This window comes from Bufo gargarizans, chromosome 2 (genome assembly GCF_014858855.1).
Source record: "Bufo gargarizans isolate SCDJY-AF-19 chromosome 2, ASM1485885v1, whole genome shotgun sequence".
NCBI lineage: Eukaryota > Metazoa > Chordata > Amphibia > Anura > Bufonidae > Bufo > Bufo gargarizans.
In genome coordinates this window covers 246,463,580-246,490,261 of record NC_058081.1, presented here as the reverse complement: position 1 = coordinate 246,490,261, position 26,682 = coordinate 246,463,580, and the positions used below count along the sequence as shown (strand labels likewise).

Below are 26,682 nucleotides of genomic sequence, written 5' to 3'. Positions count from 1 at the left end.
GGATCCATTGTATAATTGATCTGGCACAGCAAATCTTAAGCAGAAGCAATACTACAGAGCCTCACTTTCTAGAGGTCAATACAGTTGGTCTGAAAATGTGTCAACATGTGGCAGATCTGGTGCTGAAATTTCTGAAAATGTGTTCAATACATGCGAATAGGGTTGTTTCCACAACATGTGCATGGATTTTTGCAAGCCTCATTCAAATGTACAGGCCAGTCTTGAAAACCAAATCAAATCTGCGATCACACATGGTGGATAGGCTGCAGACTTTTCGTTGTGGTTTTTATGGGTTGTACAGTACTAACAAAGTGGATGCGATTATCAGAAACCTCATTCAGACGCTGCAAAAAAATAAATAAAAAATCCACAGCATAAATTGACTGGCTGTGTGGACGTCTGTGGAAATCTGCAGCATGTCAATTTATGCTTTGGATTTCCATTGTGGATTTCACCCTTTTGCAATGCTGAGGCTGAAATCCACAGCCATTTCACTGAGAAAATCCATATAGAAGTCTTACACTAAGGCCATGAACAGTCCGTGGTATGCTGGCCTGGATCCCTGCTGACAGCAGGAGAGCACGGCATCATTGGTTGCTATGACGCCATGTGCTTCATGCCACCGCACTACAGTAATACACTTGTATACTTCATAAGAGTGTATTACTGTAGTGCAGTGGCATGAAGCGCACAGCGTCATAGCAACCAATGACGCCATGCGCTCCTGCTGTCAGCAGGGATCCAGGCTGGCATACCACGGACCGTTCACGGCCGTGTGGATTCGGCCTAACATGGAAATGAAGACAACTGGTGAGGCGTTGGAAGCCATCCATATAAATTCAGGTTCATCGCGTTGATAGAAATTGGCCCAGTTTTTGGGTTGACCCTCTGATTTATCTAAACAGACCTAATAAAAAGTGCACTGAAAGACTGTAACAAAAGACCCAATTGTGTCTCACGGTAGCAAAATAAGCTTTATTAGAATGTTGATATGAAAATACATTCTTTTGGTAGGCTGACATTTCAGTATGTAGCACAGCAGCTTTCAATATTTCTCCAGAAACAGCAAATTAAACTAAACTACAAATACAAGTATGTACACTGTGAAACATTGTGTGTCCCTTTAAAAATGTCACTTACAAGCAATATAAATAGCAGATATCCATCTAGTCATCCCCCTAGACTTCCAACAGATCACGTATTTGCATCTTTGGAGCTCATTTTCCACTTTCATCAGTCACATGAACTGTTACAATATCTACTATGTACTTTATACAAATCATTACAGTGATGTACAAATTACATCACACAATTTGCATGGCTCACATAATGAGTGCAATACAGTAAGTTGAAACTGCTAAGCAATAGTTGAAATTAAACAAATTACAGTGGGGATATGTTAAACCAGAAGAGGCCCAAGTATTTTATATCACCAAATAGTTCATCTGGTAATAAAAATGTCATCATCATTCTATAACAAAAATCGAATAAGCTGCCACACATGAGCATTTTGACATCAAACATGTCCAATCTTCTAGGCTGGTGGCAGACGGTCGTGAAATAGTCTGTATAGACCATCCGGCTGTGAGTTATGACACAGCGAGTACTGTACTCCCTGCGTTATGTTTGCACAGTACAGCATACCCACGATCAGGCAGAAACAGACTGCATCATAAATCAGACAGGCAGTCCGGGAGAAGCAGCCATCATACTTCTGGCATCAGAAGTAGTGCAGGCTGTCCAATAACAGCACTGAACTCCCAACAGGCTAATTCTTCTACCTCCACCAGAAAACACTTTATATTATTGACCAGGTTGTATGGGTTAAACAAAAAATAAATAATTAAATACATTTTCAATTAAAGGGGTTGTCTAATTTCATTAATAAACCGGAGGGGATCAATCTGCAATAAAGAAGTGATCACTACTTACCTGGAGATCCCATGCCCTCACTCCAGTTCTTCTTTACCTGGTGATGTCACGCTGACTTGTCACCGCTGCAGCCAAACTCTGGTTTATGCAGTGCACCACCGAGGCCATTGATTGGCTGTAGTGGTCACAGGTTGTAAACATGATATCAGTGGGTAAATAGAACTTGGGCCGGAGAACCAAAGCGGCTGCAGAAATCTGCCAAGTAATGATCACTTCTTTATTGCAGGTGGATCCCCTGAGTTAACTCGGGCACCTCATATGAATTAGATAGAACAGACAGTAGCTATTCTAAAGGAACGAGCTGGCCCATTTATTAGACAGAAAACTCATTTATTTCAATAGGAAACGTCCAATGCTTCAATACCAGAGTGGTTGTGCTCCAGGGGAAATGAAAATTTGGTTCCAGGTACAGCCAGTCACTGGAGGTCTCTGCAGTGAGACAGTCTGTCTTTTGCTTATTTTTGGGTGACTCTTCTAACAAAGCAGACACCTAAAATTCAATATGTGTATGGCTTACTTTAGTATCACAACACCAAATTGTATATCGATGCACTAGCCCCCGGGGACGGAGCACATCTGCAGTAAGAGAAGAGATGTTATATGCTAGATTTAATTCTATTTTGTAAGCATGTAATTGAACCAGAACTCAACATTCACAGCATTAAAAAAACAGGCTCAATTCAACAATTATTCTCAAAAACCTAAAATAATTGGCACGCCATTCAAGCATATTGTGTGTGTAAATACCCGACATAAAAACTGTAGTTAAACGGCCACAAAAGAATAACATATAGGTATTTAGAACGCCATTGTTTCCAGATGACAACAGCTTAGTGTGTGCACCTAGTCTGGACATATATGCATTACATGCAGTTCCCTAATATGCTCCCTTCATCAGAATCAGTACTGATCGTGCTAAAGTGCAGGGCGGCGGCAGGAAAAATCACCTCCTTGCACCTGGATCCTGAACAAGTCAATAAAGGTGACCTTGGGTAAAGTCTGGAGTTGGTAAATTCTATTATCCATTAATTTAATTGTAATAAATAGAGGCTGTAGAGATATTGATAAGTAAAAGCATAGGCTCCAACTGTTTCACATAATGCAAGATCCACTGGACGATGTCATGCAAGTTTTGTTGGATTTTAGATTCAACGCTCAGAAAGGTTACTTCTCAGGACCGCTCAGGATCTAGTTTCAAGTGACGCATTTGAAGTATTAACATGACTACAATTGGACAGTTTGCACTGGACATAACATGCTGCAAATGGTGTAAAAACAAAAATCAAACGTGCCGATGTTCTAGAAAACTCTGCAGCAAAGTGAGAGAAAAAAGCGCTGAAAACGTCTTCACATTCTTATGGTCACACAGACCATTACTAAATCACAGCTCTTTCTTACTGTCTTGCTCCTGTATGGTATTCTAAAAAATAAATATATATATAATAATTAGCAACGTAAAACATCTACAATTCACTTAACACACTACTAACTCATTTTCACCCTCTCCAACATATGGCAAAAGTAAGGCTACTTTCACATTCGCGTTTTGGGCAGATCTGTTCAGATAATACATCCGTCTGCATCAGTTCTGAACGGATCCGTTTGTATTATCTGTAACATAGCCATGACGGATCCGTCTTGAACACCATTGAAAGTCAACGGGTGACGGATCAGTTTTCTATTGTGCCAGATTGTGTCATAGAAAACGGATCCGTCCCCATTGACTTACATTGTGTGCCAGGACGGATCCCTTTGGCTCAGTTTCATGCAAGGCAGCGTTTTGGTGTCCGCCTCCAAAGCAGAATGGAGACGGAACTGATGCATTCTGAGCGGATCCTTTTCCATTCAGAATGCACTAGAAAGCAAACTAATCCGTTTTGGATCGCTTGTGAGAGCCCTGAACCGATCTCACAAACGGAAAACCAGAACGTGAGTGTAAAAGTAGACTAAACTGTGTACAGTATGGTCAGTACTTTTGGGACAATGTCGATATACTTTGCAGTAATGTGTAAATGCTGTAATTTCCTGATAACTGGGTCATATTTTTATTCTACTTTCATATTATAGTTGGTATTTCAGAGCTTTATTCAATTACATTTTTTTAAAGAATGGTTACTAATAGCATAATTGCTGTGTACACAGCTTACACATTTTCGGCACACACTTTGCTAAACTTGATGTAAGACGATGACTTCTGGCTGTAACTTGTAACTGCCATTATGGACTTCAATGTGCAGAATAAGTCTGGTCTAAGTGTAGAAGGCTTCACATCATGTGCCTAAAAAATCTAAGGCTACATGCACACGACAGTATAAAAAAAAAAAAAAAAAAGTCAGTTAAAAACTGACACTGTCCATTTTTTACGTTTTTATTTTTCACGGATGCCCTTCTGAGAAACAGATGTTAAAAATTAACCCATTCAATTGTATGGGGGCAGTTGGTCAGTGGAAAAAAACGGACAAGATATAAGTAGATGTACAAACTGTTACACTGAGGTGGTAAATGTGTTGACCGACATGCATATCACCGCAATTTAATATTATGATAATATTGGAATTTTGCCCCACCCACCCGCTGAAACTACCATCCTTATACAGGGTGGCCAATGAAAAAGTAGCCTTCTTACAATATCTCCAAATTAAACTGACTAATAGTAAATCTGTCTTAGTTGCCCATAGCAACCAATCAGAGCTCAGTTCCTACAGGGCTCTGATAAAATGAAAGATGAGCTCCGATTGGTTGGTATGGACAACTATCGGAGGCGTTCTACTTTTTCGTGGGCCTCCCTGTATCACCTAAAATGTGTAGAAATAACAGTGCCATATTGTGTGCTGCTGTATATGCTATTCAGGCAGGCAGCATATCAAAGTGCTGCTCGATACCACACAGCTGACAGCATCTATTACTTACACTGAATGTCACAATTTAGTGTATAGAGGCACCTCAGCAGAGTATCTACTATATACACACTGCTTTGTGCCCGTACTTTTTGTTTTTGGTTAGAGAGCCACCTTGTTGTATTCTAGTACTTGAAGGAGCCAGAAACATATGTTGAATGGGTATTAAATGGTTATCCTCTATCCACAGGATAGGGGATGACTATTAAATCAGTGTGGGTCCTACTGCTGGGACCCCCAGCGATTATGAGAATAGGTAGCCTGAACCCCTCAGAGCGCCACGAAATTAATGGAGCGGCACATCAAGCATGTGCACTGCCACTAAATTTTTGGAAACAGCTAAATGAAGCACCAGTTTGCATACTCGACCTTCCACTCTGAATAATGGAGATCTCCACAGTTGGACCCCCACCGATCTAATAGTTCTCCCCTACACTGCGATACTTGGGTGCGCCCCAATTCACTGTGCAGCCGTACCTTAAAAACATCAATGGAGATATGCCAGTATACAGCATAATGACTCCTGCAGCCAATCACTGTCCTCAGTGGTACTGGAAAGTCACCACTACAGTTTGTAAAGAGGCAACAGCAGGTGGACCACACCAGTGCTGCAGATAACAGCACTGGAGAAAGAGACCATTATAAAATTATTATTTTTAATTTTAGATCCATTCAGAGGCTTATCTTGGAGAAACCCTATAAATGACCTTTATAAAAGCCCCTTACAGGGAACCTGTTATTGTTAACTTTTCTGAGAACTAGCATTATAATTATTGTAGTCCAGGTCTGGGAAGGAGTCACAGCTGCCTGAGAAGAGTCATGGTTATTCATGATCTCCTGCCTTCCCCCTTCTTATGATTGGCAGTTTTCACCCTAGTTTTTTCTCCGTGGAAATAACTGGCAATAATCAGTAGGTGGTTGGTGAGAGCTGCAAATCATGAACAACTGTGAATCTTCTGAGCCAGTCGTGAGTCTTTTTCCAGGCCCAGACTGCAATAAGTATAATGCTGGATTTTGGCAACCACTTAAAAGTTCATGCACACAATTGCAAAAAGAATAAAAAAAATATGACATCTGTGTAACGTCTGTGTTACATCAGTTTTGTTTTTTTTGTTTGTTTTTTTCGGATCCATTATAACAATGTATGTCCTTGTCAACAAAACAGACAAGATTAGGACTTTTTTTTGGCGGAATGGACAGTTTTTATTTATTTATTTTGCGGCCCCATTGAAATGAACAGTTCCGCAAAAACAAAAACACATTCGTGTGCATGAACACTGAGGGTGTATTAGACTGACAGATGAACACTCATTCGCGATCATCTGGCAGTCTAATACTGCCTCCAAATACCCGATAAATGAGCAAACACACTCATTCATCGGGCAATCGTGATTTTTAAGCATGCCTAAAAATAACAATGGTTTTGGCAGTAGATCGGGCTGTGTAATAGCGATCTGCCGCCGGCACACTGCTGCCCAGCATGGGGATGACTGATGGCATAGCGATCGCTGCTCCTCATGCCACTGAGGGCATGTAATAGCAGCTCTGTCCTCCGCTAGCTATATGACAATTGTTGGGAGAGAACGCTTCCCCCGATTGTCACTACTTTTCCACATTACACCCACAAACTTAAATGTATTTTATTGGGATTTTATGTGATAGACCAATGCAAAGTAGCAAGTATGCGTGATATGAAAAGGACACAAGGTTTTGAAAATTTTTAATAAATAAATAAAAATCTCAAAAGTATGGCACGCATTTGTATTTAGCCCCCTATATTCTGATACCCCTAAATAAAGTCCAGTGTGACTAATTGCCTTCAGAAATCACCTAATTAGTAAATAGAGTAAGTCTACCTGGGTGTAATTTATTCTCAGTATAACTACAGATGTTCTATGAAGGTCTCAGTGGCTTGTTAGAGAACATAAGTGATGAAACAGCATCATGAAAACCAAGGAACACAGAGATCAGGGATAAAGGTTTGGAGAAGTATAAAGCAGGGTTATTAAAAAAAATCCCAAGTTCTGAAAACCTCTCACAGAGAACTTCTCAATCCATCATCCGAAAATGGAAGGGGTATGGCACAACTGCAAACCTACCAAGATATGGCCACCTAAACCGACAGCCCAGGCAAGAGAGCACTAGTTAGAGAGGCAGCCCAGAGGTCCATGGTCACTCTGGAGAAGCTCAGGTGGGAGAATCTGTCCACAGGACAACTATTAGTAGTGTACTCCACAAATCTGGCCTTTATGGAAGAGTTGAAAGAAGAAAGCCTTTTCTGAAAGCAAGCCATCAGAAATCCCATTCACACTTTGCCACAAGCCATGTAGAGGACACAGCAAATATCTGGTCTGGTGAAAGCAAGTAACAACCCTAAACATACAGCCAGAGCTACAATGGAATGGTTTAGATCAAAGCATATTCACGTGTTAGAATGGTCCAGACCTAAATCCCATTGAGAATCTGTGGCCAGACTTGATAATTGCTGTTCACAGACGCTCTCCATCCAATCCGGCCGAGCTTGAGCTTTTTTGCAAAGAAGAATGGGCAAAAATGTCAGCCTCAGGATGTGCAAAACTATGTATCATTTTCTTTTCACCTCACACATACTTGCTACTTTGTGTTAAGTCTGTCACATAAAATCTAAAAACCAAAGTGTGTGGTTGTAGCGTGAAAAAATGTGGGAAATTTCAAAGGGTATGAATACTTTTTCAAGGCACTGTACAATCAGGAAATGTGACAGCAAACACGTTCTGTACGTTTTTACTTGTGGATTACTAGTACTTTCATCCAATTATCCGATACAGACCTGTAGTAACTCATGTTCCCTTATTAGCCGATCGTATTCTCTTGTTATCCCTTCACTCTGCTTCTTCAGCGCAAGGACTTCTGCTTGGGATTTGGAGAGTGCTGAAAAAGACATAATCAGCAGTATGAGACGTGTTATAGTACATGGTAAAACTATTTACATGTATGTATATACAGTAACTTTCATTTGTCCATTTTGTCAAGAGACTTCAATCTGCCCCAGCGTGTTATTCAGATCTGAACATTACACTAAGCTTTAGCCCGAGATAGCTTTTAGAGAACGTTCACATAGCATCTTTTTCAGGCACAATTTGACAGATTCTGTTCCAGAAGCTGACGAGCGTCCGTGTGGAAACGGTCTCCAATTATTTTCAATGGGAGGCTATGCTGATTTTGCTGTGTATTTTCTACATATTTCCCAGACAACATTCTCAGCATCTACAACATGTGGACTGGCATGTATTGTATGGTTCTTTGTTGCAGATTTTCTGTGCAGAAATTTAATCTAAGGGTGGCTGGACATGGGGTGGATTACGTTCAGTTCGTACATGCAGATTCTGTGGATACAGTACCATCAAAGCATATGAGATTAGACAAATCTGTACACTTTGCTTTTTACCTTAGGCGAGGAAATTCACCTGCTTCAATTGTTGTTGCATTTTATTTGTACAGATTTCACCCTTTCCAATGGAAGGGTGAGATCTGCAGCAAAACTGCATCAAAACTACACCCAAAACTACATAAAACACAAAAAAGCACTAAAAATGCGACAAATACTGCAGATTTATGTGTTTTTTGTAGGGGTGCACCGAAATGAAAATTCTGGTCCGAAACCGAAACCGAAACCGAAAATTCAGGATGCCCTTGGCCGAAAACCGAAACTGCCTTTTTGCCCAAATACTTTTAAAATACTTTTTTTTAAGTAAAAAAAAAAAAAGGAAAGTGAATTAAAATATAAAGTTAAACAGATACATAGATATTATACACACAATGCCACCCAAAGTGGTTATTTTAAAAAAAATGTCACTCTCCCTCCCTTGTCACTCTCCCCCTCCCTCCTTTGTCACTCTCTCCCCCCCCTGTCACTCTCAATTCCCCCCCTCCCTTGTCACTCTTATTCTACCCCCCCTCCCTTGTCACTCTCATTCTACCCCCCCTCCCTTGTCACTCTCATTCTACCCCCTCCCTTGTCACTCTCATTCTACCCCCTCCCTTGTCACTCTCATTCTACCCCCCCTTGTCACTCTCATTCTACTCCCCCCCTCCCTTGTCACTCTCATTCTACTCCCCCCTCCCTTGTCACTCTCATTCTACCCCCCTCCCTTGTCACTCTCATTCTACCCCCCTCCCTTGTCACTCTCATTCTACCCCCCTCCCTTGTCACTCTCATTCTACCCCCCTCCCTTGTCACTCTCATTCTACCCCCCTCCCTTGTCACTCTCATTCTACCCCCCTCCCTTGTCACTCTCATTTTACACACCCCCTTGTCACTCTCATTTTACACACCCCCTTCTCACTCTCATTTTACACACCCCCTTGTCACTCTCATTTTACACCCCCCCTCCCCCTCCCTTGTCACCTCTAGTGTAGCCTGTGTAGCGTGGCCGAGCTCTGTTCGGTCCGCGGTACAGGAGCATTTGTTTCCTGTACCCGGCCGGACTGAAAGGAAGTGCACACTAAGTGAGCACTTCCTGTCAGTCCGGCCGGGTACAGGAAACAAAAGCTCCTGTACCGCGGAACAAACAGAGCTCGGCCACGCTACACTAACAGCAGCAGTAGCACAGAGCAGACACAGCAGGCTGCGCAGCACTGAGCCGGAGATTCTTTAGAGCGGCAAGCGTTTAGGAGGCACAGCATGAGGGGCGCCGCCGGCCGGCCGCCCAAACGTATATAACCAACCATATTTTCTGCCGATATGTACCAATATCGGCCGAAATGGATTAGGCCCATTTTCGGCCGCCGGAATTTTGGTGCACCCCTAGTTTTTTGGTGTGGTTTTGGTGCAGATTTCATGCGGATTTTGTGCAAGGGAAAGACCACAGCGTAATGAAGTACCAGCAAATCTCATGTAGACTTTGCTTTTTTTCTTAGGTGCCTTGCACAAAAACCACACCAGAGCCACGGTAAATAGTGGGGATTTATATGCGTTTTCTGTGTGGTTTTGTTGCAGATATCTTCCAGACTTTCTGCACCCTAAAGCCCTCTTCCTGCAGAATGTCCTCTAAGAATGACATTATACAATCCTCTAAAAAAAAAAGCACACTGACGTGTACATTACATGCAAGATGAGACAAAAGTAACTTTCTGTGGTGGTTTACAAGACAGAAGCATGCTGCCAGTGTTGTGACTACAAACAGCAATATCTCTCATCATAAGGACACGCTATCTAGCCATCAACAAAACAGCAGCACTCCACATTATTCCGTGTTTTGGGTACGATGACAGCTCATCTAATGAATCTCTGAAGCAAGATATTTTACAAGAAAAAAAAAAAAAAAAGGTCTATTCCTCTAAGATGCCACATAAATTACTGATTAAAGGCTGTACTCTGTACAATAGATCTGATCTAAATTGACCAAACTCTACAATGAATCTTATTTAAAAATGCCCTACTGATCTCTGAGTACAGCTGCTCTGCAGCCCTATGTGTCTCCATGGTTACAGACAACACAAGCCTTCTATGGTCCAACCCTGTCATGTTTCTTTCCATTTGTACCCCATTTCATGCAAATGTATGTTTGGTGGTTTAGCATAAAGTATCTGTCTGGTCATATAGAAAAGAGTACAATTACAATATATAGCATTTGTCTGCTGCCATGACAACACATAGGACTGCACAACAGCTGTAAACACCAACCAATAAGACATGTTTAATTAGGACCTATTGTAACACTGGTCATTAGAAATGCATACAAAAATCGACATGCTTTTTTTGCCACTTTTCTCACAACTTAGAAGGATACAATCTGGTGTGGTCTACTATGATCAAGTGGTATCTAATATGAAGCTCAACCGTGAGAAGACAATGGTCATTTCAGAGCTATTGTAAAACTATTGTATTTGTGCATTTTATGCTCCTCTGATGGGCACTAACTACTGATGAGCGAAGCGAGCCTTGGATGCTTCATCCAAAGTTGCTTTGTTCAAAACTTTGGAATAATACCGTACAAAGATCTGTCTCTGTACAGTATTAGAATGTATGGGCTCCAATGAGACAAAGTTAGTTATTCACGAATAACTCAGTAATTGATTTTTTTAAAGTGGAAAACCACTTTAAAACTTGAAACCAAACTCAGCTTCGGTTCTGAGGTACCAGTCTGTGCACTCTACAGTGGATATAAAAAGTCTACACACTGCTGTTAAAATGTCAGGTTTCTGTGCTGTAAAAAAAATAGACAAAGATAAATAATTTCAGAACTTTTTCCACCTTTAATGTGACCTATAAACTACAACTAAATAGAAAAAATAACTGAAATCTCTTAGGTGCAGGGAAGAAAATAATGTGGTTGCATAAGTGTGCACACCCTCTTATAACTGGGGATGTAGCTGTGTTCAGAATTAAGCACTCACATTCAAAATCATGTTAAATAGGAGTCAGCATACACCTGCCATCATTTAAAGTGCCTCTGATTAACCCTAAATAAAGTTCAGCTGCTCTAGTTGGTCTTTCCTGAAATGTTCTTAGTCACATCCCACAGCAAAAGCCATGGTCCACAGAGAGCTTCCAAAGCATCAGAGGGATCTCATTGTTAAAAGGTATCAGTCAGGAGAAGGGGACAAATGAATTTCTACTCCTTGATTGTAGTCCACCTGTGGTAAATTCAGTTGATTGGAAATTAGAAAATATATGTCACCTATATGTACAGTGGATATAAAAAGTCTACACGCCCCTGTTAAAATGTCAGGTTTCTGTGCTGTAAAAAAAAAAAAAAAAAAGACAAAGATAAATAATTTCATAACTCTTTCCACCTTTAATGTGACTTATAAACTGTGCCACTCAATTGAAAAACAAACTAAAATCTTTTAGGTGGAGGAAAGAAAAAAAAAAAGAAAAGATTGATGAAAAGACGAGAAGAAAACTGGGGCCTACAGCAACATTAAAGGAGCTGCAGGAATATCTGGCAAGTACTGGCTGTGTGGTACATGTCACAACAATCTCCCGTATTCTTCATATATTTCTTACGAAGAAAAACTTTCAAGCCAGGCTACATTTTGCAAAAACACATCTGAAGTCTCCCAAAAGCATGTGGGAAAAGGTGTTATGGTCTGATGAAACCAAGGTTGAACTTTTTGGCCATAATTCCAAAAGATATGTTTGGCCCAAAAACCACACTGCACATCACCAAAAGAACACCATACCCACAGTGAAGCATGGTGATGGCAGCATCATGCCAAGGGGCTGTTTTTCTTCAGCTGGAACTGGGGCCTTAGTTAAGCTAGAGGGAATTATGAACAGTTCCAAATACCAGTCAATATTGGCACAGAACTTTCAGGCTTCTGCTAGAAAGCTGAACATGAAGAGGAACTTCATATTTCAGCATGACAACGACCCAAAGCATACATCCAAATCAACAAAGGAATGGCTTCACCAGAAGAATATGATTAAAGTTTTGGAATGGCCCAGCCAGAGCCCAGACCTGAATCCAATAGAAAATCTATGGGGTGATCTGAAGAGGGCTGTGCACAGGAGATGCCCTCGCAATCTGACAGATTTGGAGTGTTTTTGCAAAGAAGAGTGGGCAAATCTTGCTGCAATAAAATCAAAAGGTGCTTCAACAAAGTATTAGTTTAAGGGTGTGCACACTTATGCAACAACATTATTTTATTTTTATATTTTTTCTTCCCTCTACCTAAAAGATTTCAGTTTGTTTTTCAATTGAGTGGTAGGTCACATTAAAGGTGGACAAAGTTCTGAAATTATTTATCTTTGCCATTTTTTTTTTATTTTTTTCATCAGAGAAACCTGACATTTTAACAGGGGTGTGTAGACTTTTTATATCCACTGTATATGTATGACGACATTTATGTTGGACACATAATGGCCTAATGGATCAATTACACAAAAGTTCAATTTGGCAAATATAGAGTTGGACGAGCTCTTTATTTTGTAGTTATCTATTGCTGTGTATATTCTTGGCCTCAGCGAGTATAAAAAGAGATCTTTCACCAAGGCACTTGAAAAACAGCTAGTAGCTCTGGCTGTTTGTGGTTTGTAGCTCAAGCATTTAATAGGTCTTAGGAATCACCAGCAACATAAATATGGAACGCCATCATATACAAGGCAAAATATCCCAGTGAGTGTGTGCTTCTGCTGTACACGTATGAGGTCTCCTGTTTGGTTCTGCAGCTGAATGTCCGACAGTTAATAGCCCAGAACCAGTGGAAAATAAGAGATCTAGCCTTGCTAATTTGGCAGTTTCGGTGCATAATAAATCACTAATAAACAGTTTACGTTTTAACAGTTTGCATCTGGAAACAACTAAGTGTTGGTTTTATATTTCTGCATAGAGAGTCAATCACTTGTGCTGCCATCTCGCTCTGTCGGGCACTCAGATGACATTGGTTATTTTGGTTGAATTTTTAAGAAGCACTCCCAAGATTTTTATTCTCTAACCTGTTAGAAAAGTACATGATGTATACTGTAGTGAAGCTAATCATCTTACCAGTGACTGTATTTGTCAGTTATAACCTCCGTTCTGATCCTTAGCTGTGTCATGTGACCAACACTCTGTCTCTCCAAATAACATAGCATCTTATGTGTGGACAGGAAGCCAGTTTTTCTATGTATTCCTATGGAAGCCTCAATGTCAGTCTCATAGGAATGAATAGCGATGTAACTGACTTCCTGTCCTGTGCGAGTTGCAGAGGCAGAGTGGTCACATGACATAGCTAAGGATTAGGAGAGAGGCTATACGTCAGACACAGTCTCTGGCAAGAAGATTACCTTCACTACAGATTACATCATGTACCTTTCTAACAGGTCAGAGAATACAATTTTGTGTGCGAGTGCTTCTTTAATTTGTACAGGAAAACACAGAAACAACCTCACTGTGACTTCTAGAATTTAAAGAGAACCCCTCTCTCCATTTTTCCCCCATGAGTTAAACATAGTAGGCTGTATAAGTCCTTTAGACAATGCTAATGGTTGCCAAGTTATAAACTGCTATATAGGGGAATTTGAGCCCCCCCAGATCTTTCCTGAAACCAGTGTAAATTCTGCTTGCAGGCATCCCAGGTGGTCTTTTTGACAAATATGCAATGCTACTATCTTTGTAACTGGCTTAACAGCAGCAGTTGGGGGAAAAAAAACATAAGACTCCTTTTTTCCTGGGACTTCTAAACGCTGGCTGCGCTGTCGGCATTCTCTACTCTACAGTAATCTGTCAAATTAAAAACTTGAGAATCTCCTGTTACAGGGAAAAATGTGGTGATCGCTCATCCCTAACACTACATACACTGGGGAACAAACATAGCAAAATAAGATATCTAGTGGAAATATTAAACTACTTTGTATCACAAATAAGAAGCATTTCACCAGACGGGTCAGTGAAAAAAAAATTAAAAACTGTCATCACATGGGCAGGATTTGCATGCAGTCCATTTTTCATGGATGATTGCTAGGAAATGCTGTGTGCTATTCTTCACGCACATGGAAAACGGATGGAAAAAAAAAAAATGGACCAATGAACACAATCACAGACAAAACTGATTTACTGGTACTTGCATGTAAAACCATTTTTTTTACTGAACAGACCCTGAAACATTCTGTATTGCTCTTATGAAGAAGGCCTAACAGCAAATTTGATAAGTTCTCAAGCAGTAGGGCGTGAACTCAATGGACCCAGCTATGGTATGCTCTAGAGATTGTATTCTGTGCGCTGGGGTGTACATCCCTACCCTGCAGTGTACAGGTGAGGTGGCCCAACTGGCTTCATGTAAGCCCAATGCACTAACATTGATAGAACATACAATGTTCCCTTCACAAACACCAGCATGGAGCTCCAAACCATGACACCTGGATTTGGTCCTGTGTGTCTCTGTACTATGCATGATGGCAGTAAGCACTCTCCAGCCCTTCTGTTAGTCCATTCACACATCCGTGGTGTATCGCTGATCTGCAATACACCCGGGCGGCACACTCATAGAAATGCCTATTCTTGTCCGCAATTGGAATAGGACATGCTCTATTTTTTCCGGAGCTGCAGACGGGAAGATCATAGTGTGCTCTCCGCATCCATTCAGTCCCCATAGAGAAAAAAATGGGTCCACCTGTTTTTTTAAACAGATCTGTATAGGGCACTACTGGGGAAAATAAAAGGCTGTGGGAGGGAGAGTATATATTGGGGGCATTATACTAGAGGGGGAGAGCATTATATACATGAGGGCATTATACTAGAGGGGGAGAGCATTACAATAAATGGGGGCACTATAGAGGGGCACAATATGGAGGGCACTACTACTAATGGGGTTGCTATTGGGGGTACTGTAGGGAGCACTCTTACTATTGAAGGCAGTCTGAGTTATTGGGGGGGGGGGGAAGTTTAGCACTATTATTTCTACAGTATAGTGTTTGTGGGCATTAGGGAGCATAGCGGGCACAGTATTGGGAGTAGCAGCAGGATGACAATGTTGGGGCACCAGGAGGAGGATAGAAAAGTGATGTATCTAAGATATCTGTGTGACAAACTCTGCAGACGAGACGCAGCTGAAAGAAGTTACCATGGAGGTCTGATCTCTGAATGGAGAAGATGAGAAAAGAGAACGTCTACATCAGAGGAGACGACACTGGATGCAAGAGGTATGTGGTGCACTATTACTCTGTATGTTTAGCAGTGCTCTATGTAATGTCCATCCAATTAAATACATCTTTAAGCCTCATGCACACAACCGTGTTTTCGGTCTGCATCCAATCCACATTGAATACAGACCCATTAATTTATAAATCTGTGTGCCCAGGCCTCATTACATGGTGTGGGACAGTGGGGCCACAAGAAGACATTACTATGATGTATGGGGGCAACACAGAAACATTTTACTGCATAAGCCCCATACAGTATAATGTCTCCATGTGGCCCCCATACCATATAAACTAAATGTCTCCTTGTGGCACCCTATACTATGGGGCAACAAGGAGACATTACTGTATACCAGGATCAGCAACCTTCGGCACTGCAGCTGTAGTGAAACTATGAATCCCAGGATGCACACTTGCTTAGTTAGGTTCAGAACTCCTATAAAAGTGAATGGAGCATGCTGGGAGTTGTAGTTGTAGTGCCGAAGGTTGCGGACCACTGTTGTACACTATATAGGGGCAACAAGGAGACATTATACTGTTGGGGGGTAACACAGAGACATTATACTGTATGCTGTACAGCTTGTAGCCCCCATACAATATGTCTCCTTGTTGCCCCTATACAGATTAATGTCTCTTTGTGGTCCCATACAGTTTATTGTCTCCTTGTGACCCCAAGTGTTTTTTCATCTAAATGGGTATTTATCATGATATATCGTTATCGTGGGAATATTTTTGATATCGTCCAACCCTTTTTCTCGTCCAACTTTTTCCCAGATTTAAGGGGTTTTCCAGGATTTTAGTATTGATGACCTATCCTCAGAATAGGTCATCAAAATCAGGATGGAGGGCGTCCGACACCCGGCACCTCCACCGGTCAGCTGGTTGAAGAAAAGGCTGTGCTCCGTGCGAGTGCCTCCTTACTTTCATTGTAATGACAAGAAGCCGCACTCACTCACTTCAATTGGGCAGCTCATTCCTATACACATAGAAGTGAATGGGACGGCTTGTAATTACACCTGCTTGCTGTCAACATCGCAGCATGAAAGGAAGGCTGCACTCGCACAGAGTGCCGCCTTCTCTTCAGCCAGCTGATTTGCTGGGGTGCCAGGTGTCGGATCCCGGCGACCTGATACTGATGACCTATCCTGAGGAAAGGTCATCAATACTAAAATCCCAAAAAACCCTTCAATGGATGGACAATACAATTCCTTAAAGTCCCACTATTTGGCCCTTTTCAAATTAGTGCACGCCTGGCTGGCATAGTAAACACATCAACACACAGCAGTCCTATAACAGAGAAGAGGAAAAACAGTGCTGTCAAAAAACACACTAGTGATGCTAGACAAAAATGGTCTGTGGAGAATCTGTATGTCAAGCAGGGATCTTAGAACTTTGATCACTTCATATAACATGAGTACTTATCCTGAGGTGGACCCTTTTAAAATTCGCTTTTATTGATTTAGTTTAAAAAAGCATAATATAAACACCCATTGATAACTGGATGCCCAAAACAAATACACGGTGACAGCTGGACAACACCTTGTCCTATTATTTGTTTTGGGCATCCAGTTATCAATGGGTGTTTATATTATGCTTTTTTTAAACTAAATCAATAAAAGCGAATTTTAAAAGGGTCCACCTCAGGATAAGTACTCACGTATATGGACACTTAGAATATATGTAATTCTTTAATAAATTTCACTTCATATAACACCATCCAGCATTGCCATATTGTAAAACAGGCTTTAGACATGTCATAAAATACTTCTAACTAATGCAATAAAATACGTATATGTATTGTGAGGGGTAGCTTTCTTTCAGGGGATCATCCTCACAGATACGGCTTCAGGACACCAGGTTTAAGGTCCAAACAGTGCATTTATTGTGGCACACCAGCAAAAGCAGAACAAAACAATAAACACTCGCCAGTCCAGGCTCTAACTAACACATTAACGTCTCTGACTCACCTATTCGGTACAGTTTACACCCTGTGAACTGATGCGGCTTTCCCAGCCAATGTCCCAGATCCCCTGGCTATACAGAGCAGAGTACACCCACTGTCTCAAGTCCAATGTCGCTTGTGGGGGATTAAAGCTCATTAGTCCGCCTGACTATGGCCCTGCGACCCTCCCAGGCGTTGCTGCGTCCCCCAACGCCAGGCTACCACCCAGCCTCGTAGCCCTTATCCGGCTGACACCACACTCCCACAGCCGCCAGGCCTCTGCCCATGGGTAAAACACTCCCCCCTTACTGACAGCCTGCGAGGTGCTTTACGCCAGTCTGAGTACCTCCAGCTGGTCTCACCTGTGGTGGAGTAGGGGTGTAGATCGCACTATCCACCCCTTCCTTGCCTCTAACCTGTGTGAGATCTGTCACTGTCTCACAGTATATACGATAATCTTCTCATCAAATAAAAAACATGTTTAGCGTACCAAATTACTTAACTGAGATAATACTGATAACTGCCTTTCCAAAAACCATACATATTCAATTGTTCTAGCTGTGGGACACTTATCGTTGGGAGGTTCTTAACTAAAGGGAATTCCAAAGCGCACAGTCCATTTAAATCCGAATAAATTCCCCTCATGTTCTAAAATTTACCGGTTTTAAAAAGCCAAACTGTGAGCCTCAGCAAGAGGATTTACCAATACCAGAAGATCGTTAATGAGTTCAGACAATTATCACTGGTGCCAACTAAATATTTATAGTGGACATTCACTTGTATCACCATTGAAATTTTAAGTACAGTATAAACCATCCCATGAATAAAATACTATAATACTGCCAATGCAGATTTTCACTTCTCCAAAGCATTGAGAGGAAAACCCCTGTCAGATTCTCATGAATTATTACTTACTACCAGGAACATAATTCAGCACTGGTAACTATAGTCTGCTATTTCACTGCAAGTGGAGGAAATATTTTTGACTAATACTGAAGCAAAGAATACTTACGCAGAGTGTAAGAGAGGAACATAACTGTTGTGATGGACTTTAGCACATCACCACAGCCTTCTCCTCTGTCCTTCCAAGTACAGCTTTGTTCAACATTGACAGAACCAGAGAGATGTGATCTGCAAGTTTTATTAACCCTTTGCCACCACTGCCAGCTTTGTCTTTCATGACACTTTTTTCATCCTCGACTTCAAATGATCTTTTACATAATAATTTTGGGATTCATAGATTGTATTGGGGAAAAAAAAAATGTATTACTGTATTTTTCGCTCCATAAGACGCACTTTTACCCCCCTCCCAAAAGTGGGGAGAAAATGGCAGTGTGTCTTATGGAGCGAATACTAGTGAGCGCTCCTCTAAGCGCTCATTAGTACACAGCAGGATTGGGGAGCAGTGAATACAGCACTCCTGGTGCTGGCTATACTCACCGCTCCTTGCTCTTCTTCAGGCACTGAGCTGCACTGTCCCGACGGCATGCAGCGTTTTTACACATTCACCGTTTGCTAAAAATGACATGACCTGTGTTCTCAAGGTTAGTATGATTACTTGCAAGAAGCAGCGGTCGCTGGTATGGATGAGTTTTCCAGTAACCACACAGAACAAACCAGGGAGGTTATGCAGAGGACAAGTCAAGCTTATTCTGACTTTCTTCTGCATAAGGCCCAGCAAAGGCTTTTTTTTAAGGGACAAAAATATTTTTCTAAATCAGGCCGTCCAGGAAAAAATACTGGGTAGGGTGATCTCCAATCAGGATCCAAAAAAAGAGATAGTTAGTATTCGCTCTTCTGAAGGCACAATTATTCAAGATCAAAAATGCATTAAAGAGGCATTAGTGAAATATTTTCTGGAACTGTATAAATCAGGAAATAGTGTTTCAGATGAAGCAATTGATTTATAGTTGGATTCTCTCTCTCTCCCAGTCCTTACAGATATCCAAAGAGAATTCCTTGATGCAAGCCTCTCCTTGCAAGAGTTAGGGCTACTTTCACACTTGTGGCAGAGTGATCCTGCAAGCAGTTCCATCGCCGGAACTGATCCGGCAAACTGACAGCATTTGTAGACGGATCAGGATGCGGATAAGTCTTACAAATGCATTGCAAGGACAGATCTGTCTCTCCGTCAACCGGAGAAACGGATCAGTTATATATATTTTTTCCACATTTTTACCAGTCTGTGCATGTGCAGACCAGAAGGATGGATCTGGCATTCTATTCTTAATGCCGGATCCGGCACTAATACATTTCAATGTAAATTAATGCCGGGGGACGCCCAAAATGCCGTTCAATGACTGAACTGAAGACATCCTGATGCATCCTGAATGGACTTCTCTCCATTAAGAATGCATGGGGATAAAACTGATTAGTTCTTTTCCGGTATTGAGCCCCTATGACGGAACTCCGTGCCAGAAAAACGCTAGTGTGAAAGTACCCTTAGAGGCTGCTTTGAAAGCTTGGGTGGGAAATCCCTCTCCAGGATCTGATGGATTCCTATCAGTTTTATTGTAAATAAAGGGAGGTTGTTCTACCCCGTCTTTTGAAGGTATTCATTGAGGCAAGAGGACGCTAGTCTCCCGGAATCAATGACTGAAGCTGTATTACTACTAATATTGAAAAAAGGCAAAGATCCCTTAGATATGGGTTCATACAGGTCGATTTCCTTACTTAAAGGGAACCTGTCATCAACTTTATGCTGACCTCACTGAGGACAGCATAAAATAATGACAGAAATGCTGATGTCAGCGGTGTGTCACTCATGAGCTAAAAGTAAGTGGTTGCTGAGAACCAGCATCATAATCATTCATAATCTCCTGCTCCCCCTGCCCATCTGCTGCTGATTGGCAGTTCTCTCCTAGAGAGAAAGGGAGAAAACTATGTAGAAGACTGACAATCATCAGCAGGTGGGCAGGGAGAGCAGGAAGTCATGAATACCCAGGACTCTTCTCAGGTAGCCGGGACTCTTTTCCAGGCCCAGTCTGCAATGATTGTGATGTCGGTTCTTAGCAACCACTTACTGTTAACTTTTAAATGATAGACCGCTGAAATCAACTCACCTGTCTCTTCTTTATGCTGCCGTTAATACAGGCTGCATAAAGTTGATGACAGGTTCCTTTTAATACAGATGTTAAACTTCTCTCAACGATTCTTACTACTAGGTTGTCTAAAGTTATTTACCGTATTTTTCGTTTTATAAAGACACACCTGATAAGACGCACCTAGGTTTTTGAGGAGGAAAATTAAAATAAATATATTTTGAACCAAAAAGTGTGCTTTTGGTAGGTTTTGAACCAATGGTGCTCTGTGGATGCTGCACTGTTATGGGGGGGGGGGGGGGGGCTCTGTGGGTGACACTCATGGGGGGGGGGGCTCTGTGGGTGACACTCATGGGAGGGGGGGGCTCTGTGGGTGACACTCATGGGAGGGGGGGGCTCTGTGGGTGACACTCATGGGAGGGGGGGGCTCTGTGGGTGACACTCATGGGAGGGGGGGGCTCTGTGGGTGACACTCATGGGAGGGGGGGGCTCTGTGGGTGACACTCATGGGAGGGGGGGCCCTGTGGGTGACACTCATGGGAGGGGGGGCCCTGTGGGTGACACTCATGGGAGGGGGCCGGGGCTTATAAAGCGAAAAATACAAGGGTACCATTTACAATTTGCACCGCCTTTTTGTCAATATTCAGTCCTCCCGGGGGGTCTCTCGTTCCAACTTCCATCCTGTCTTTGGATGCCTCTAAGGCTTTTGACAGGGTGGAGTGGATATTCGTCTGGAGGGTGTTAGAGAGGATGGGATTTGGGATTAAGTTCATAAATATGATCAAGCTTAAACAACAAGATCATAGAGTGGAGACCCTGGAGGTGAATCAAGCAGCCATAATATCTTTTTATGCTGAAATAGAAAAGAGAAACTCCACACAGCTGGATTCTTTAAACACTGCATTTGCCCTCATCGAGGATCAGGAAAATCGTAGCCGAAGAAAGAATACCCGGATACGGGGGTTCCTGAGACCACAACACATGACTGGCTTCCACACGCCGCAGCGGCCATCTTTGCCACACTTCTAGAAGAGGAGAGAGCAGCAACAGTAGTGGTGGAATGGATTCACAGATCATTAAAGGGAACCTGTCACCGGGATTTTGTGTATAGAGCTGAGGACATGGGTTGCTAGATGGCCACTAGCACATCTGCATCTAAGTGTTGACGCAGAGAAGGCCTTAGATGGAGTCAGCTGGATTGTTATGCATTAAAATTTGGCCTACCAGCTGTCTTTGTCGAAGCCATAATGTCACTGTATATATCCCCCAGTACAAGAGTCAAAGTAAATGGTATCCTCTCGCCTGCGTTCCCTATTAAAAATTTGACGAGGTAGGGATGCCCACTGTACCCGTCCCTTTTTGTCCTGGTAATGGAGACGCTAATGCAAGCCATTAGAGAACATCCTCGCATACAAGGACTCTGCCTACCGAGTCAATTGACTGATTATCATACTGCTGCCTTTGAGGATGATTTACTGATCCTTATCACTAACCCCTTAGAGGCTCCAACGCACCCCTCACCCCCCGTTAGAACTCTGAGATTTTCGGATCTCTCTCAAATTTAAAAAATCCTACTAAGACGGAGGCGCTCAATGTGACTGCCTCCGCTTCGGTGATATCTAAACTGAAAGTAACTACCCCTTTCAAATGGCAATCTTCACACCTCTCCTACCTAGGTATCAAAATTCCCTCAGATCTCACAATGGTCTTCATATTAACTATCCGCCACTGATAAGGGAAACCTACCTGAAATCTCTCTCAGTCCCCCATGTCTCCTGTATGGGTCGCAAGAACTTAATTAAAACTTTTGTTATGGCCAAATTGCTCTATGTTCTACAGATGCTTCCGATATGTATACCTATGCACTTCTTCAAATTGATTAAGACTACTTTTGCAAACTTCTTGTGGAACAGAAAGAAAGCATGCCTAGCATGTAATAAAGTAATTTTGAGGAAGGAACAGGGTGGCTTTGGTTTACCAGACCCATTAACCTATTATACACCTTAGGACAGTGATGGCGAACCTATGGCACGGGTGCCAGAGGCGGCACTCAGAGCCCACTCTGTGGGCACCCGCACCCTGGAAAAATCTATGGTGTACCAATATGCCTTAGAGTTTTCCTGCCATTCATCAGCACAGGGCGCGCCATGAACAGCACAGGCAGCGCACTGAATGCAGGCAGGCTATTGTAGATAAATGATAAAGTACATGGAAGATATACTATATTGGACTGTAGTATTCAGGTTACATTGCCGTGTTGGCACTTTGCGATAAATAAATGGGTTTTGGGTTGCAGTTTGGGCACTCGGTCTGTAAAAGGTTCGCCATCACTGCCTTAGGAGATGGCTGCAATTAAATACTAGAAACAAACAGGTCTTGGGCACTGAACTCAAGCTACAATCCATATCCCCAGAGCAACTGGTGGGATTGTGGGGACAGGGAACGCCAGCTTTTCCCGACAACCCCCTTCTTAAGGGGACTTTAGCAGTGATTCAAGCTGTCACAGGAGATTGGGATACATTGGGCTCTCCATCTCTCTTACCAGCTCAGCTGATCCCATTCCTTATACGCCCTTCGACCAGACAACCAACTCCAATAAGGAATAAGTTCAAAATTCTGACTTTAGCAACCTTTTTGGAACCCCTGGAAGCACCAGATGGAATACCACAACCTAAAACCTTAGCATCCATAACAAATAACTTCCTTGATAAGGCAGAGCTACTATCTGCTTGCAAGGAATTAACACAGATTACAGTGGGGATAGGAGAACATACGTGGTTCAAAAAACTACTTACTCAAGATAAACTCCCTAATAAGTGGATCTCCATACTAAATAACTCGTTCCTAACCAGAGCAGAGGTACTCCAGCATATATCTCCAAATGGTCAAATTAACTTGGCAGAACCTATTCGGAAACTGAAAAGTTACGCATACACTTGTGTTCACATGGTTTCTCCAGATGTGTGAGAATTCAAGAACATTCATATAAAGTGATGACATATGGGTATAAAACTCCCAAAACAAATGTATTTATTATGTTTGCATTTATTAGACAAATGCTGGAGGTGTGGAGATGTGGGAAGGCTCACTGTCCAGGAATAACAGGTTATTGGGAAAGCGTAATAACCAAGGTCAACAGAATCACCACAAATACTATTAAACTGACTCCTGAAACTGTACTACTATGGCTCCCGAATGACACCTGGCGACCTAGGATCTAGCAACCCATTTAATACAAGCAGCAAGACTATTAATCCCTCTCAAATGGCTTAGCAGCGAACTCCCTACATTAGATCAATGGATGGAGAAGGTAGATCATATCTGTCGTTTGGAGGAATTGGCGGGTTGGGAAAACAGGAATCACCAGGCCTATATGAAACTCTGGGGCCCATGGAAGCAATACCGTGCTCAATGATATGATCAGGTGCGATATGTCAAATACCTCAGCCTACACTGGCTTTTCCCATTGGGATACACATAAACTACCCCTTAATATTTAGAATTCAAGGTGACAACCTTAGCAGGTGGCAGCATTAGCTCTATGTCCAGCTTCTGTCACTACTAGTTATCACTACTTAAGGAAAATTGTTGACCGCAAACCCCCCCCCCTCCTTTCCTCATCTCCCTACCCCTCTTTCTTACTCATCCCTTCCCTGTTCTCTTTTTTTTTTTTTATTTCTCTTTCAACATAAATGGCTCATATAAGTTCATAATTATCACTATGTACTTTAAAACTGAACTCAAGGATGTAGATCCGACTCCAATCTTGTATTCTTAAGAAAACAATAACCTCCTCATAGTGTCCAGAAACAATGCTTACTGTTTTCTATACTCCTTGAGCCATCATTGTAATGCAATGTATGTTATCATTTCAATTGTATAACTCCACTTTTCAATAAAAAATAACATTTGAAAGAAAGAATATTAAGATTCTTACAAGGTGTATTTCTTTGGGGAGAATTGCTCGCCAAGGATGTCCACTGTCTCCACTATTATTTGACATTTATATTGAGCCTCTCGCTGTTAAAGGGAGTCTGTCACCTCCATATGGCCATATACAGCGCTTACATGGCTCTGTAGCACACCTAGTAAACCTACAAACACCTCTCTGTCAAGGCTAGACAGCTAAACATTCCACCTGTACGGCATCCAATATAGTAGCAAAAAAAGCAAGTGGAGATAGTATACCAAAATATAAATTTATTATCAAATATAAAATATGGGAAAAGGACAGGATGGTAGACAGAATACAGAGAAGCGAAGGGCAGTATACACAACTGCATATACATGTGTATCCATGCGACAATAAGCATAGATGGCTAACAGATGAAAGTGGTTATAAGTCAAGGACAACCAAATATACGTGACAGATATACCCCACTTTGGGCTTGGTATATGGTGGAAGACAAAAATAGCTGGATGTCCGTGAAATACACCACAACGTCCAAGGATCATAGGCAACATTGGCAAAGTGGGGTATATCTGTCACGTATATTTGGTTGTCCTTGACTTATAACCACTTTCATCTGTTAGCCATCTATGCTTATTGTCGCATGGATACACATGTATATGCAGTTGTGTATACTGCCCTTCGCTTCTCTGTATTCTGTCTACCATCCCGTCCTTTTCCCATATTTTATATTTGATAATAAATTGATATTTTGGTATACCATCTCCACTTGCTTTTTTTGCTACTACTCTGTAGCACCCCTATACAGGATTGTAACGGCACCTTTGTCTTTGTCTTTAGACTTGCACCAGCAGGAAAAATGAAGTTTCATTCATATGCAAATTAGCACTCGCAAGTGCCCAGGGGCGGCATTCAGTGTGTAAGTGCCCAGGCTGCTCTGCCTTCTTTTCACTTTACTCCTCCCCAGCCTCTGCCTTTGCCCTATCGATGAGGCAAGAGACTTGGACGGCGGGCAATGGCAGAGACTGGGGAGGAGTATAGTGAAAGGAAGGCAGAGCAGCCTGGGCACCTACACACTGAACTCCTCCCCTGGGCACTTGCGAGTGCTCATTTGCATAAGAATTAAACTTAGTTTTTCCTGCTAGTGCAAGTCTAAAGACAAAGGTACCGTTACAATCCTGTATAGGTGTGCTACAGAGCCATGTAAGCACTGTATATGGCCATATGGAGGTGACAGACTCCCTTTAACCACTTCAACCCCGCTAGCTAAAACCCCCTTAATGACCAGGCCACTTTTTACACTTCTGCACTACACTACTTTCACAGTTTATTGCTCGGTCATGCAACTTACCACCCAAATGAATTTTACCTCCTTTTCTTCTAGCTAATAGAGCTTTCATTTGGTGGTATTTCATTGCTGCTGACATTTTTACTTTTTTTGTAATTAATCAAAATTTAACGATTTTTTTGCAAAAAAATGACATTTTTCACTTTCAGTTGTAAAATTTAGCAAAAAAAAACGTCATCTATATATAATTTTTTCGCTAAATTTATTGTTCTACATGTGTTTGATAAAAAAAAAAAAAAGTTTGGATAAAAAAAAAAAATCGTTTGGGTAAAAGTTATAGCATTTACAAACTATGGTACAAAAATGTGAATATTCCACTAACTTGTGACAAAAAATAAAAACTTCCATGAACTCACTATGCCCATAACAAAATACCTTGGGGTGTCTTCTTTCCAAAATGGGGTCACTTGTGGGGTAGTTATACTGCACTGGCATTCTAGGGGCCCAGATGTGTGAGAAGAAGTTTGCAATCAAAATCTGTAAAAAATGACCGGTGAAATCCGAAAGGTGCACTTTGGAATGTGTGCCCCTTTGCCCACCTTGGCTGCAAAAAAGTGTCACACATGTGGTATCGCCATACTCAGGAGAAGTTGGGGAATGTGTTTTGGGGTGTCATTTTACATATACCCATGCTGGGTGAGAGAAATATCTCGGCAAAAGACAACTTTTCCCATTTTTTTATACAAAGTTGGCATTTGACCAAGATATTTATCTCACCCAGCATGGGTATATGTAAAATGACACCCCAAAACACATTCCCCAACTTCTCCTGAGTACGGCAATACCAGATGTGTGACACTTTTTTGCAGCCAAGGTGGGCAAAGGGGCACATATTCCTTTTAGGAGGGCATTTTTAGACATTTGGATCCCAGACTTCTTCTCACGCTTTAGGGCCCCTAAAAAGCCAGGGCAGTATAAATACCCCACATGTGACCCCATTTTGGAAAGAAGACACCCCAAGGTATTCAATGAGGGGCATGGTGAGTTCATAGAAATGTTGTTTTTTTTT

The 26,682-nt window shown here is 41.9% G+C and overlaps 1 protein-coding gene across 2 annotated transcripts in view; it reads right to left on the bottom strand.

Annotated features, from left to right (window-relative positions):
- Positions 1 to 955: 955 nt before the first annotated feature.
- BCAP29 (B cell receptor associated protein 29) overlaps positions 956 to 26,682 on the bottom strand; it is an 86,497-nt gene continuing 60,770 nt past the window's right edge. For both annotated transcript variants that reach the window (XM_044280200.1, XM_044280201.1), the window contains exons 7-8: positions 7,639 to 7,739; positions 956 to 3,352 (exon numbers count right to left, since the gene is read on the bottom strand). In XM_044280200.1, coding sequence (XP_044136135.1) covers positions 3,314 to 3,352; positions 7,639 to 7,739 — 140 coding nt within the window. In that variant the 3' untranslated portion in view covers positions 956 to 3,313. The remainder of the gene's footprint in view (positions 3,353 to 7,638; positions 7,740 to 26,682) is intronic.